We start from the raw sequence: 15,554 nt of genomic DNA on the forward strand, positions 1-15,554 counted from the left end.
GGCTTGTGTCTGATAGTTTAGGGGCCAGGAATATCCCAGAATACCTTGGAACTGGGGAGGGAGAGGTAAACTCTGCTATTAACCCCCTGTCTGAACCTAGACCAGTTGTAACAGGCTTCTAGAAGCGCTCCCAGATCTATTCACTGTGATCCAAACGTGGCATTTCAGTATTCCCAGAGCACACAAATGATCCTCGGGGCAAAGAGCTGGCTCATGCGCAGGTCTTTCCTCTGCTCAGCCCTCATCAGTGACTTCTCTGTGGTCAGACCCAGGCGGTTTGTGCTATGGTTACTTGATTCTGCTTCTTCAGAGGTGGGTGCAAATCAAAAAAGACGGCGTGAACCTTTATGCTCGCATCTTCTCTGCCCCCAGAAATAGGCCACGGCCCATCACTGTTGGCTCCAACACGGACACCCACTCCACAAGGCCTTGTCCACCTTCTTCCACTGTGTGCTGTAGCCTCTTTGGGGGTTGATCTTCAGGCCAGGAGCAAGGGGCTGGCAGCCAGTAAGCTTAGCATGCCGCACTAGCAGCAGCCAGACAGGCAGGGGCAAGGGTGGCAAAGCACTGTGGGCAGATGGGCAACCCTATGGCAGGCTGGGGTGAGGGCTCCCAACCCCAAGCCTGCCCTGAGCTGTGATTGAGTCTCTCAGGCCTGATAAGAAGGCCAGGAGCAAGGGGCGGCCAGCCAGTAAGCTTAGCATGCCGCACTAGCAGCAGCCAGACAGGCAGGGGCAAGGGTGGCAAAGCACTGTGGGCAGATGGGCAACCCTATGGCAGGCTGGGGTGAGGGCTCCCAACCCCAAGCCTGCCCTGAGCTGTGATTGAGTCTCTCAGGCCTGATAAGAACATGTCCTGCTCTTGCTGGAAGGGCTCAGAGTTTTCCAGGGAGGAGAGGGGCAGCGGGAGAGCCCCTTATCAAGGGAAGGTGTGGCTGGAGGGGGCTCCGGGCTTAGCACGTGCTCTGCTCCCACCACCATTGCCTTTGCCTGGGGTCAAGGGATGGGATGCTGCAGGATGGATGTGACAGCTCGGACGTACAATCTGCTCGTGTATGTTGGAGGGATGCACTGGAGTTAAGGCTTGCACTCATGCCCCTTGCGGGGTGATGAAAGCCTCGAGTCTGTAGCGGGACGGGGAGCGTTGGGGAGCAGCCTGGGGGTGGTTCTCAGCTGCACCTCTAGGGATGGACTAGGGCCTGCAACCAGGGAGTGGGCTCCCCTGAGGTAATGCTGGCACTTGTTCCCTCCTTTTCTCCCTGCCCGTGGTGTATGGTGGGACATCAGTAGCACATCAAGGACCCTTCAGTTCTCTTCCTCCTGCATCGGGCTGAATGAGCCTCTACTACAGCACCAACTTCCACCCAGCACACAGAGCAGGCAGCTCTTGGATCCCAGGAGGTATCCGGGCTCTCTCTTCTTTGCAACAGATTCCCCACATCCCAGCTGGGAGTCTGCCCTCCAGCTGCTCAACCACCCCTGGAAGTGGAGCTGAGTAGCTGAAGCCTCCCTCCTTGAAGCCAGCACTGCGCGGGATTGCTCTAAAATTAAAAAACATGGGACAAACTCCACAGACTTCACCCGATGCAGCTGGGCTGATCCACACATCACAAATGAACCTTCTGGCTCCCACACTCCCATGTGGTGAGCACTGGATCTCCTTTTGTGGGAGCGCTTTCCCTTTCCCTTCCCATTCAGAATGGAAAGACATTTCAAGATGCCAAACTTCACACCCCACAAGGGAACGGACAGGGTTTTGAGCAGGTTTCTTATCACCTGCGGCCCTGTGTACTGAGCGCAAAGAGCCCTCATCAGTGTAGCCTAACAATCGGCGCTGAAGAGCCCGTCCTTATTCTCACTCCCGTGACCCTTTTGCCCACCTGTTCCCCAGGTTATTCACAAGCTGTGCTTCCTTTTAGTTTTGCCTTTAATTGAGCCGTTGACCTGCTGTACAAACGTTTTCACCTACATTGACTTTACAGGAGAGAGGTTTGGTGTTTTTACAGGACTTGTTTTTAAATAGGAAATAGCTTATTGATGAAAACAGTAAGGCAAGATCTGTCAAATATGGCCTGTCTCCCCCTGCAGAAATAATGGAGCTATCCACCATTGCTGGCAGGTGTATGCCATGCTTTCTCAATGGGGTTTGGTCTGGAATAATGGCAGTGAGCAGTTGCCACATGTCAGCCCCCTCCCTGGAAGGTGGGCTTTATCCTCAGTTTATGGACAGGGAAGTGGAGATGCCATAAATGTGTAGCTGAGGTAGGATTAAAACCCCCTGTGTGGCCGCCTCCTCCCCACTGCTCCCCAACCCTTCCTTACAGTGCCTCTTGCTGGAGATGCTTGGTGTGGTCCAGCGCCCTGCCCTGAGCCCCATGGAGCAGCACAGGACCGCACTTTGTAAGCTGCCAGCCTGCCAGACTTGACCCCATCAGCCAGGCCATCTGCAAGGCTCAGTGTCCCCCAGGACTGTGCTGCTGTGCAGCCCTCTGCTCAGGGCTGAGGTGACCCAGTGTCTGTGAGCAGCTTCTGGCACGAGACTGAGAGGAGCAGTCGCTGCAGCCAGGTGCTGCTACCCAGCTCTGCTCTGCTCCAAGTGCCCCTGTTGTCTTCACGCACATGCCCCTTCAGCGGGAGCTTCTGCGGCACCAGCCTGGAGGGGCAAGTATGAGGAGCAAGCTGATCCCCCTCCACAGTTTGCATGACCAGTCCCTGCTGATTTCTAGAGGCAAGGGGGAAAAGAAGAGGGAAGAGGAAAGGAGGAAGAAGACTGACCCTCAGCAACTCGTACTCATTTGACTCCTCTCTTCTTTTACAGGGTGCTTCCCAGCAACCTTCTGGGGTTAGATCTCAGCTGAGAGGAGCTCAGATGGTGGGTAGAAATGAAGCCAGTGCATGCAAAGGCAAGTAAACCTGTGTTTGCTACACCGAGATTGGAGTTAGATGGTGAGCATATAACACAACCAGTCTGCATCCATACAGCTGCAGCATTGCCCAGATCTTCCCCATGTTTTTCGGCAACATAAGGCCCAGAAGACGGGTATTGAGTGTGTACTAAAAGCCATGCCCTGCCTGTTCATTGTAGTGTAGATGGGAGGGGGAGCGTTTGCCCAAAAAAGGAATATCTTTCCTCCTCCAGCTCCATGTATCAGAGAAAGCTGAGCTGCTGCTCATAACAGGATCTAGAAGTGGGAGACTGTATCAAGTGGGGTCCTTGGCAGATGGACTCAAACGGTGAAGGGCTGCAGGCCAAATCCAAGGACAAAAATGAGCTTGAACACCTGGAGAAGTCAACTGAGATCAACATCAAGAAAGGCAAATGCACAGTCCGACTCAAATGTGCAAGTGCAACATGAAGACTTAACAGTCTAGAGAGCAGGAAAGGATGGAGGAGGTGACAGCAGAGCTGAAGCTGAAGGAGGCAGCGGCATGACAGTGGTGTTGAAAAGGCAAGTACTATTCAGAGATGTGCTAATGGGAGTGATAGACACAAGATGAGGAAGACACTTGTTCCTCTCTAATTGGCACTAGAACGGCCAGCTTTGGTCACTGTAGTTCCAGAAAGCTGTTAGACACAGTGGGAGAGACTGGAAGAGAGCCAGGAAAACAACACGGGGCTTGGAAAGCGCTGCCTCTGTGGGAAAGAAGAAGAACTTGGGTTTGATTAGTCTGGGAGAGAGACGATCGAGATGTATCGACAGTCTTGTTTGCCAGGAGAATGGCCCAGTAGTAGCTGGCAGTAGGGTAGCTTGGGGGTCGAGATGAGGAAAAATACGATGAGGAGAGCTTAGCTCCAGTTTGGGGGCGGGGGGGGCACAAAATTCCTGTCGGCAGAAGATTTCAGGAACAAACGTCTAGCTGGGATGGGGCAGCGATGTGTAAGCAGGGGGTGGCCTGGCTCCCAGCTTGAGGCCCCTTGCTGCTCTCTCTGCTTCGGCAAGAAGCCCCTGGCTCTAGAGGCAAGAGCACTCTCCTCCCCTGCCCGTAGCAGCAGGGTCTGCTGAAACCGTGCCTGGAGCCTGGGCCTTTCCCGAAGCGACCATGCGGGGGCTGCATCAGCAGCTTCTCCTATTCCTTTCCGTTTCTGGCAGCACCGGCAGAGCATCCCGTGCTGCTCCTGGAGCAGAGCTAAGGGCTGCAGCTGTGGCTGCTGAGGCTTGGGCTGCTGCTGTTGACCTCATGTGGCGCTGTGCTCCTGGCCCCTTCTCCTCCCTTGCCAGTTGCAGCCCGGAGCAGAGCGGGTCCTGTGGAAACGGCAAAACAGCCATGGCCCAGGCCCTTGTCTCTTTAGTCTCCTGTGAGCTAAGGAGCAGTGTGGGGCCAAACGGGAGGGCTGATGCAGGCTTGGCCGATCCCACCTCTAGTGGTGCTGTAATGCGGCCAAGCAGAAAGGGGGTAGGTAGGAAGCCATTTCCTGCCTCCCTGAAACAAATGCTCCAGTCCTCAGCATGCCAGGACTCTCCTCCCTCCCCAGGGTCATCCACTGCCTGGCAGCAACCTAACAAATGGCTGGAAGCAGAAACCACTGCAGCCTCATGCCCATCCCTGGGTTAACTGCCTGCAGGTGCAAAGGGGTGGGGGCCAGAGGGGAACCGATTGCAGTTGTTTCAGGCCTGCTGCTCTGCGGGTTGGATCCTGGCCGCTCCCTGCCTGCGGGCATCACTCCAACTCCTTGGACTGCTTCGCCCGCTGTCTGCGCAGCTTCACGAAGGCCTGCGCCTCCTTGTCCCCTTTGCGAAACTCCAGCAGCTTCAGGATTGGGTCCCCTGTGAGGTGGTGAGAAGCGAAGTTCAGAAAAGAGGAGAAGGGCCTGAAGTCAGGGAATACGTGGGCCCCTGCTGCAGTACAGCATGCACCCCAGGCACACAGCTTGGCCCAGAGCAGCAGGCAAGGCTGGCTCTGTTGCCCCGTGAAGATACATGGCCATGGGGAATCTATGACGGGGGCAGTCTGTAGCCTCTGCTAATGCCCTGTTGGCAATGGGTTCACAGACGGGGCCAGCTGGGCCAGCTGAAATGCCTCTTTCCCAGAGGAAGATCAGACCTTCCAGCCTGTTGCCCAGTGCTCAGTATAGTAGGGCTGTGGGCTTCTGTCACCATTAGCAGCCATTACCAGTGCCCAGTGCTTCAAGTGCACCATGCAAACGCTAGCAGGCCAAGGAAGGAGAAGCATTTGCTCCTGTAGTGACCCATTTTGCAGATGGGGAAGCCAGAGGCAGAGGTTTGAGGGACTGGCCTAGCACAGAGGGCTAGGGAAGTAGATGGAGACTAGTAAAAGTTACGGGTACCAGTGGGTTTGGGATGGGTCAGTGGCAGCCGTGTTTGGGGCACCGTGACTGTGTCCACCTCATCGTCATTCTTGTTGAGCCCTGGCACGTTGCAGAGGGGAAAAAAAGCTTCTCCTTCCAGATCGTTGGCTCCCAGGGTGTCATAGTCAAACACAGTGAGCAGCAGGCAGGCCCCCTCCTGCTGGCACTTCTCTGGAGGGACCAAACTGTGAAGAAAAGGCATGAGGTATGAGCGGTCTCAGCCATGTCGTGGCAGCCCGCCCATGTGGGGCAACCAGAGCGCAGGTCTCAGGCTGACCAGCATCTTAGCAATGACTAAGACAGAGTCTAACAGCAGAGAGGGGGACCAAGCAAGAGCCACTGGATCCAAGCAGGGGTCCTCACCCTCCCTCTTATTTGTCCTGCTGGGGAGCCCAGGCAGCACCCAGCACTCAAATGAGCAAGTGACGTCTATGTGCATCCACACAGAGCACACAGATGGGCCTCGGGGCAAAGAGCCGGCACCTAAGTCTTTGCTCAGTCCTCATCAGTGACTTCTCTGGGGTCAGACCCAGGCGGTTTGTGCTATGGTTACTTGATCCTGCTTCTTCAGAGGTGGGTGCAAATCAAAAAAGACGGCGTGAACCTTATGCTCAGCATCTTCTCTGCTCCCAGAAATAGGTCACGGCCCATCACTGTTGGCTCCAACATGGACCCCCCACCCCACTCCACAAGGCCCTGTCCACCTCTTTTCACTGTGTGCTGTAGCCTCTTTGGGGGTTGATCTTCAGGCCAGGAGCAAGGGGCTGGGAGCCAGTAAGCTTAGCATGCCGCACTAGCAGCAGCCAGACAGGCAGGGGCAAGGGTGGCAAAGCACTGTGGGCAGGCGGGCAATTCTATGGCAGGCTGGGGTGAGGGCTCCCAACCACAAGCCTGCCCTGAGCTGTGATTGAATCTCGCGGGCCTGATAAGAACATGTCCTGCTCTTGCTGGAAGGGCTCAGAGTTTTCCAGGGAGGAGTGGAGCAGTGGGAGAGCCCCTTATCAAGGGACGGTGTGGCTGGAGGGGGCTCTGGGCTTAGCACGTGCTCTGCTCCCACCACCATTGCCTTAGCCTGGGGTCAAGGGATGGGATGCCACAGGATGGATGTGACAGCTCGGACGTACAATTCAAAGACCTCATCAAACAGTGGATGGAGATCGTTCTTCTTGCACTGAGTCACCCGTGCCACCACCTCAGGAAATTCATGCCGTGGCTCCAGGGTCAGCTGGACGAAGGGGTCGCTTGAGCCTTAGGGAGATGAGAAGGGAGAATGGGACCAGGCATATGTTTCCTTCCCCTCCCCAGGTCCACGGTTGTTGCAGATACCCTTATTGCACAGCACCGTAGCAAATGCTGTAGGAGGATTTCCCATCCCACTATGTGTTGATCCAAGCAGAGCTCACACCCAGGGCCTGGTCCCTGCTTCACACACAGGTCTGCAGGCACTGCTCTTGGCTCCAGGTACACTGTCACTCACACACATCCATACCCACACCAACCCCCTCTCCCACCACGGACCCGCCCCACTACTTTGCCCTGTCCTAGCAGACATCAGTTTCCCAACCAAGCGCCCAAGGCCAGTTGACCACCGCGGGCTTGCAGCTGCCCACACTCCGGGGGCTGGATGTTGGGATCTGTAAAGGTCAAAGAGCAAGGCTTTGTCTCCATGGGATTCTGCTGTGGCAACAGGGCCGCTTCTGGCCAGGTCAGTGTCAGCCCAAGGTACTTTGCTGACCATCCCCATCAAAAAGCCCAGCGTCAAACGGGCTTTGGGACTCCTTGGAAGCCAGTGGGCTATGGGGCAGGTCGGGGCTGGTGGCCAAGGGGAGCAGAAGTGGAGTTTCAGGATGCTGCAGTGAAACGGCAGTGCCCCCCTCCGGGTAGCAACAGGAACTGCAGCCTGGTCCCTAGAGATTAGCCCAAGGGCCGGGTCCTGTGGCCTGGCAGAAAGGATGTGTCCAAGAGAACCAGGGGCCACCATAACACAATGGTATTTGCAGCCTGGCTGCTGCTCACCTGCCTCGACGTGTCCCCCTTGCATTCCCTTTAGTGGGCACAAACGGTGTCACTGTGGTGCAAAGTGCCCTGACTCTGGGTTGAGGTTTGGTTTATTTGGCCCCAGCAGCCCCCTATATGTTATGGGTATTGCTGGCTTTCATGGGCCATGCCCAAGCCTGCAAGCGAACTGTCCCATGAGCTCAGACCAACAGCCTACCACAGCAGCTCCCTGTGCACAATTCAATGCAAAGGGGTCCTCTACTGTCATGTACTGTTGGCATCTGTAACCCTCGTCCCTTGCCAGGGCTAGAAAACACTGGAGCCATCATCAAGGACAGCTGATGCCTTACACTGAGACTGTAGCAAACTAAAAATGCATGTTGGAGTTGGCCGTTGCTCCAGCCCCTGGCGTCTCACCATTTGAGTCCAGAGGGATGAGGTTGACAGCATTAAGGATTTCAATGCGGAGCTTCTGGTCGGAGGCTCGGTAAAGTGCTTTGATGGTCACAGCCCCGTACTTCTCTGAGCTGGTCGCCAACTGAGATACATAGAGCACAGCAGAGACAGCACATATCAGCAGTGTCTCTCCAGTGTTGAGAGTGGAGAGGCCATGGGTCCTGCTGGGGGCTGTGTATGTTGGGGGGGAGGGGGGCTGGCATTGGGGTTTGCAGCCCAGCAAATCAAAACTGGGAGGGGCGGGGGGCAGTGTCACCTAAAGAGAGATGGGTGGCTCTATACTGGGGTTAGATGGGAGATACGGGGGTGGGACAGGGTGTGACACCTCCTTTGCATTTCATCTGCTAAACTCCCCTTCCCAGCTGGACCTAGACTATGAGGTGTAACAGCCGCTTCTCAGCTCCCGATGGCCCATGCCCTGCCGGACTACGGGAGCTGATGACAGGAGGGGAGATTATGTGAAGGTCTTGTGCTTTGACTTGTCCCCCTTCCCTTCCAAGTCCTGGATCTTTGCCTCTTAGACAAATGGCTAAACTCAGGCCAGTTTGGCTAGGGAAATGTGACCTGCAGGGTCATGATGGAAGAGTGATATGAGAAGGACCAGCCAGGCTGGGTTTGGGATGGGAGATGGGACTGTATCCGAGAGGGAAGAACTGGCCTGCTCTCACCTGCTGCTGGAGTCTGTTGCTGAAGTATTTCTGGATGAGCTCCCGGCTTGTGGCACAGCGGAGCAACAGCTCCTTCTCCAGGGCCTGCGGGTGAGAGGAGAGAAGCATCTCAGCAGACCCTGGGCAGCAACACATCATGCCCAGTAGAAAGCACCATTTGGAGCAGCTCTCCCAGACCAGGTGTCATGTGCTTGACCGCGTGGGGGGGGTGGCAGAGCAGGAGCAGCAGGCAATACCCCTAGGAGATGCAGGGAGAGGAGCAGAGGGCATTCCCTCCTCCTTGATCCCTCAGCCCTACAGCCATCCCCAGGGAGTGCTGGGAGAGATGATCTCTCAGTCGCACTCCTAAACCCTCACAGCTCAAGGACCAGGCTGGAAATTTACTCTGTCATACAATGAACGTGCGTGTCACTGCTGGCATTAGCACAAGGTCAAGCATCCCCTAATAGCAACCTTTTCTGCTGGATCACCCTTTGCGAGTGCTCCAGGGGAAGTGGAGGGGGGAGCCGAAGGGGGACGGCAGTAGCTTCTTACCATGAATGCTTCAGTGTGGAGGGTGTCCTTGGACAGCCCGCAGCCCTCCGCATGGAAACAGTGCTCCAGGTTCTAAGGATGCCAGAGAGAAGAGCCTGGTTATGTGCCACAGGGAGACCCGGGAAAGCCAGGCCACTCTCCCCCTCACCCACCCCACCACCCATCCTCACGTCCCACTTACCTTCACAGCAAACTGCAGCTTCTGGTAGTGCCTGGAGGAGCAACCCTGCTGTTTGGTGGCAGTGGTCAGGACATGCAGGGTGTGGTTCCAGAGCAGACCCAGGAGGCTGTTGCAGGGGAGTGAAAGGCAGAGCTGGGAGAGGGTTCTCAGCTGGCCTATGCAATGCAGCACATGGTGTCAGGTCCTGGGTGTCACAAACCTAGGCCCCAGCGGAGACAGGCAGCTACTGGTCTTAACCCAGTTACACAAGGGGGAGTTTGCACCAGGAAGGAAGACGGGGAAGTGGAACTTGGGCTGTATCAGAGACACTTGGACTGCAACAGCAACATGGGCTTGTTCCACTCCAACAGAATCAAGCTAATCTACTGCAGTAACAGTCTAGATGGTGTCTGAGGTGATGGTTACCATCAGGAGCTTGGACCTCAGTGCTACCAGTGACACACTACAGCTCCCTGTGTGCTCATCTCATGGCTGGGGGCAGTGCTGGTCACTGTGCTGCTGCATCATCACTGCACTGATGGCCCAGGATAGGGGTAGGAAGCCTCATGGGGGTGAGATGTGAATGCAAGGACCTCACTGCACCAGGTGGCAACTCAGAAAAGCAGGGGTGGTGATGTGGGTCACTGATTAGGTCTGCCCTGCCTACTGTGTCAGCTGGAGAACAGATTTGCCACTTCCCCACTGTGGAGAAGGGGGTCTTGGGTGGGGCTGCTGTTCAGTGCTAGGTGAAAGCCTTTCATGTCCAGACTCTGCCACAGCGCAGGTGGCCAGCACTACACAAAGTAAGCCTGTTACTGAAGGAAGGGGCTTGCAGTCCCACTTTGATGTTACAGCAGGAGCACACCTCAGCACAGCCAAAGCCCCAGAACAGGGGTGTCCCGTGTATGCAGTGCAGGAGGACTGGTGAAGCCACTGTGCCAGTGCATGGCCTGAGGTGGGAGACGGGCAGCACCACCTGGAGCTTCTGACCTCCACGTGCAGCACAGTGGTGATTCCCAGCCCTGCAGCTCACCTGTTAAAGTTCTCCTGGACCAGATGCACATTCAGGTACTGCAGCTCCGACTCCAGGAACTTCATGAGAGGCGTGATAGACTGTGGGGAGAGGAGGGGTGGGAACCTCAGCAGGAGCGCGGCCCTGAGACCTTGTCTCCAGCAAAGAACATCTTTGCCAGCAGCTCCCAAGCTTTTGGGGCTACTCAGCTGCGTACCAGCTAGGGTTGCCAACATTTCAGGATTGCCCTCGAGACTCCAGGAATCAGATATAACTCTCCAGGAGACTACCGAGAGTCATCCAGGAGATAAATGATGGGGCATTCATTAAAAAGAATATTAAATGTTGAATCTGATGTATACAGTAGTCCAGTAGGTTTTTAAAATGTAATAGTAATGTGCATTTGCCTTCCTGACAAAGTCTAAGCACCATAATCCATAACTGATATATGCAAGCATGCAGGCACATTTGTATTGTGTGCCATGGGCACATTGGCATTCTGGAAACCTCCCAAAATATATTCAAACAGACTTGGCAACCTATTACCAGCCCAAGAGCTGGGCCAGCTGGTATCAGTGTCCTACACTGTGGTGCCCTGCAGCTATTTCTGGGAATGTTTTTTTTTCCAGTGAGCACATGCTTCTGGGGCCTGAGTTTGGCAGGCAGCAGCACACAATGTGGCATGGCTTTGTCACTTGGGTGTCTGTGGCTTCTGCCATAGTGCCCATGTCCAAGAGCCAGCCAGACCGTCCGTACAGCAGTCCCAGATGTAGCTGGCTGCACTAGGTGCCTCACACTCACAGCCTGTCTACCAGGGCTTACCTTGCCCCCCACCTAACCTCCCCAGGACACCATGGAGAGGTGGGGGAGGTTATGATTCAGCAACTGGCAGGAGCCAGCAGGGTTAAGGGAAGCCTTGAGACATCTCACGTCTCATCTGCCTAGAACCTGGAGCAGAGCATGTTGCAGGTACTGCCTGGGTTAAGCAGCCTCACTGAGCTGCTACTGTCCCTAGGCCAGAAGCAAGCAGTGCTGGTTTCTCCCTAACCCCCAGACCCAAGTTGACTCAGAGCCAGGAGCAATGAGGAGGGATATTACTGTTCTCAGGGGCTTAGAACTTAATTCAGTACAAAGGCTGTATCAGCAGGCCCCAGCCAGGGTACAGCTCTACATCTGCTGGACAATCTGAGCAGGGGAGAATCAACCCTGTCAGCCCGCTGGAAGAATTATTAGGACGGGGGCTTCTATACAGCCCCCTCACTGTAGCACTTGGGCCTGGAGGAGAGCTGGGCTGAGCGCGGCTGGTTCAAAATAGCCTCTCAGCTGTAGCCCATGGGGCATCAAGGCCTGGCACTTACATCCTCTGGGCTTTTGGAGTCTCTGGAAGTTGACAGCTCCTGGATGTGCCTGGCGATCCCACCTTCCAGCTGCCAAAGAAACACACATGCATTGTGGCATATAAGGGTGATTTGGGAATTCAGCCTTGAGTGGCTGCTATTCACACTCATGTGGGTCATGCCCTGATCCCTTCTGCACATGCTGAGAAGGTTGTATAAGCTCCAAAGTGGACTAGATTCACCTGGATATATGTGCAAGGCCCTTTGCATGCAAAACTATATCACAGGTAGGAAAGTCACAACTGGTGGGTGGGCCTTTGCCCAAGAAACAAAAGACCCTGCTTTTATGGTTTTCTGCATCAAAAAGGGGCAGGTCCCAGAGCCTTGCTGTAACCACCACGCAACAGGCTGGGCCCTGCCTGAAGCATCCTCCAGGTCTCCTCTTCACCAGGTAACCAGGAGGAGATGATATGTGGAGCCAGGAGACAAGCCAAAAAAAGGAGGAGTGTGGTTCAGTAAAATTGCTGTGTTTGATGGGCATGGTCCTGGGTTCTAGCCCCTGCTTCTTAGGGTGGGTTTATCTTGTCCCCTGTGCTGTGCTGTGCTGCTTCTCACCTCATTAGGCCTTCTGACGCTTGTGTTCAGCAGTGAAGGTGGACATAGAGTAGTTAATGCTTTATTTCAGAGCCCAGGCCCAGGCTAGAACCACCAGTGCATTTTTTCATGGATGTGTCCACCTCACTGAGCCAGACTCTCTTGAATTTGCTCTAGTTCTGCTGTCATGATATCTTGCCCTCCAAACTGCCCACTAGTCCAGGTTCAAGAGAAGGGCAGGATACTACTTTGCAGCACTTGGTCTATGGACTGGTGGTGAGAATGCTGCCCTAGAAAGTGGGTAATGCAGGTTCAAATCCTGTTGCTACAGGGTAGGGAATAAGCAGCAAGATTCTAGGGCTTGGCAATGAAAGGGCCCTTTTCTGTTTTATCTCTAGCCCATGTACACCAATTGAACCATTTCTTTGCAGCCCAAACCCAAAGTGTGTGCAAGAGCCAAAAACTGCAGGCACGCAGTGATCACTGAGCTGTGCGCAGAGGCCAGAGGACTTAGCCCTCAGAGCTCTGTCACCCATGTCAGACACCTTCCCTAGTGCTTCCCCACAGGTGTCCTGGCCATATGCAGAAGCACTTGGACCACCACCACCCACCATGAAGCCAGCAAGAGCCACGCACTCCTTCAAGAGTTTACCCAAGAGAGAGAGCCTAGTAGTCTTTTCAGAGGTCTCCTTTCTCTCCCTCCTCCCCAGCCTTCCCTCCTGTCCCAGGAGAATGTGCCCTCAAATCCCCTTCAATGGACAGCCTCATCTTCCACCAACAATACAGTCTACAAGCTGCACCCTCCATCCCAGCAGCTGGGAGCAAATAGCTGTGCCCAGCTGTCCCCAACACAATGCTTATACATAGACACCATCAGTACAAGGCTGGCCCCTGCAGATCCTGCCCTCATCCACCCTGGTTTTCCATCAGGACCTAGATTCTACAGGGAAAGTGAGACAGTCCATACCATCAGTATGCCTACAGGCCTGTTCCCAAGACTAATGGAGTCCATAGGCATCCTACCACTGGGGCTTCTATAGACCCTCGATCTGGCCCCATTCAAGTGTGGGAGTAGTCTTGGCTCCACCCTCAAACCCAAGTGGGAGCATATGTGTAGGGGAAAATGCCAAGCCTGGGCAATTACTTTTGCTGCTAGGGTCTGCACCACGTCTCTGATCTCATGGTCGAGGCAGGAGACGGTGCCCTGGAGCTGGTTGTGCAGGGTATGCTGGATCTGCTCGGGATCAATGGTGTCCCCCATCCGCCGTTCCAGCCGCTCCCAGTCCAACTGCGACGGCAGCCTCAGGATCAGCAGCCGCAGCTGCTCAATGTTGTTCACCACAATGCAGAGCTGGGTGGAAAGGGAAAAAGCCCCTAACTATGTGCATGAGCCTTGTGCTGTCTCCCCCACACCTCACCTGGCACCCCAGACTGCTCTGTAGGGTAGCAGTGTCCATACATGCTCCCACAGGTGCTGCCAGTGGATGGGTCTTGTACATGGCACTGCTACCGCCAATATCCATGAGACTGACTGAGCTGAACTACTGGCCAGTCCAGTGGTAGAACCACACCCTGCAGAGTTAGACACCCAGGCCTGTGCTTTAAGCTCACACTATGGGGGATTACCTGGCTGGTCAGGGTACAGGGGTGGCACTCAGGGCTCCTTCTTTCTTTCCTTGCACTCTACTCAGCCAGGGTTTCAGCTCACCAGGCAACTGGCAAACTACGGGCAACTCAGTCCTCCACCCCACCTCTGGGGAGGTCTAACCATCTTCTCCACCAGGGCAAGGCCCTACAAATGAGTCAGATCTCACCAAGGCTGCGGGCAAATGAAAATTGCGGTGTGACCTGCTGAAGACTAGGCCAACATAGGAGGTAGTGCCATCTCACCCTTCCCTGGTGGGCAGGTGAATGCTGGGGGGTGGGGGCTGGACTGATCATGGGCCCCAAGACCCATCCCTCTATCTACCCTGTTGGCTGCATTTCCTTCGTCCTGCTGATTTGACGACAGCTCCTCTGCCCTGGTCTTGATGAGCCTGCAGTACATCAGAGCGATTTTGCACATGTCCTAGAGGAGAGAAAGTGGAAGCAAGAGGCACTGAACGTGGGGTACGTACAGCAGACAGAACACTGCTCAGAAATGTTCTGGGGGCAAGAGGCTTTGCAACTCAAGACCAAATTGATGAGTTATTTTATCTGGCATGATGTCTCCAAACGGTTCCATAAAAAAGGGATTAAAAACCCAAGGAGCTGGCCCAGGTATAACCCTAGGGGTGGAAGATCTTCCTTCCTGATACCTATGGCTGGTGCTCTGAAGCATGAGATTTGGTCACCTCTCTTCCGGGTACCTACAAACTGCTGTTACTGGTTCAGCTGGTGTTGTTGGCTCTACACACCTCAACGAGCTTCACCATGATCATGAAGGCCTCCTCAGGATCAGGCCAGTCTAGCTGCTGCCAAGTCTTCACAATCTGAGCATAGCAAGTGGACAGGTCGACAGTGGACGTGCTGTGTTTGTTCAGCTCCCCAAGGGGCACCAGCTGGGTGATGGGGCAAGAGAACACTTGGTTACTGAGTGTCTTGTAAATAAACCAAAAAGCAAAGCCAAAGTAAAGTCATCCCTTAATTTATACCTCCCTGGACCTGCCTTCCTGACCTTTCCTGTCTGCTGCTGCCCCCAGCAGGGACCTCCTTTTGGCCACAAGAGAGATGAGGTTAATGTGTGGCAAATTTTGTTTCGCTTGCCAAGACCTGTATCTAGCCAGTGGTGCCACAGGTCTCTCTCGCAGCCTCATCCACCCAACTTTCACTGAGTTAGTTTAGCATTGGCAAGAAGTACTTGGAGAGTGAAGTCTTTTGTCTCTGGGATGGGTATAGCGTGGGCAGAGGTGGTGTAAGACCTACTATCCATCAGACTTCAGCCTGACTTGGTCAGACCATGCTGGTGAGAAGAAGTGTCTCTCTGACCCCAAGGTCCTTTTAATGCTTTGCCTCTCTGCTGACCCAGCCGGGGACAGTGACTGGGACATGCAGCTAAACAGATGCTCCTCATCTCATAACATGCAAGTGTCCATCATCTGTCACCTTTAATCCAGGAGAACACAACAGTGCCTGTGGCTATGTGAAACTGAGGGGTCAGAGATTTGGAAAGCAAAGAGGGGAAGGGCACTGCTGGAGTATCCCATTGCTGTGTGACTCTGCAGGATCAAGTGTTTGAGGAAAGACACGTTAAATCTAAGTTAGGCCTGTGTGTCTCCCTGGGGCTGCTAGGCCATAATGGTTCTTACAGGAATGAAGGGTGACTACTTCTCAGGTAGAAGAGAAACATGCTAATTTTTAAGCCGTGGGCTTCTCAATACACATTATAGCAAGGGAGAAAAGATCGAGGCAGGGACTGAACTGGTTGGAAGTGAAAGAAGCTCAAGATAATGGGTAAGAGAGTGTAGAGAAGGCTGGAGAGTCTTAGCGTGGCCAAGGAGAGTCTCTTT

At 54.5% G+C, this 15,554-nt stretch overlaps 1 protein-coding gene across 1 annotated transcript in view; it reads right to left on the reverse strand.

Annotated features, from left to right (window-relative positions):
- Positions 1-4,633: 4,633 nt before the first annotated feature.
- UNC13D (unc-13 homolog D) overlaps positions 4,634-15,554 on the reverse strand; it is a 33,768-nt gene continuing 22,847 nt past the window's right edge. Inside the window, exons 21-32 of the mRNA XM_006018280.3 lie at positions 14,463-14,610; positions 14,036-14,134; positions 13,211-13,417; positions 11,494-11,562; positions 10,157-10,236; positions 9,145-9,250; positions 8,964-9,035; positions 8,430-8,513; positions 7,723-7,843; positions 6,432-6,555; positions 5,287-5,492; positions 4,634-4,765 (exon numbers count right to left, since the gene is read on the reverse strand). Of these exons, the coding sequence (XP_006018342.2) occupies positions 4,659-4,765; positions 5,287-5,492; positions 6,432-6,555; positions 7,723-7,843; positions 8,430-8,513; positions 8,964-9,035; positions 9,145-9,250; positions 10,157-10,236; positions 11,494-11,562; positions 13,211-13,417; positions 14,036-14,134; positions 14,463-14,610 (1,423 nt within the window). The 3' untranslated portion in view covers positions 4,634-4,658. The remainder of the gene's footprint in view (positions 4,766-5,286; positions 5,493-6,431; positions 6,556-7,722; positions 7,844-8,429; positions 8,514-8,963; positions 9,036-9,144; positions 9,251-10,156; positions 10,237-11,493; positions 11,563-13,210; positions 13,418-14,035; positions 14,135-14,462; positions 14,611-15,554) is intronic.

Source organism: Alligator sinensis, unplaced genomic scaffold (assembly GCF_000455745.1).
Source record: "Alligator sinensis unplaced genomic scaffold, ASM45574v1 scaffold400_1, whole genome shotgun sequence".
Lineage (NCBI taxonomy): Eukaryota > Metazoa > Chordata > Crocodylia > Alligatoridae > Alligator > Alligator sinensis.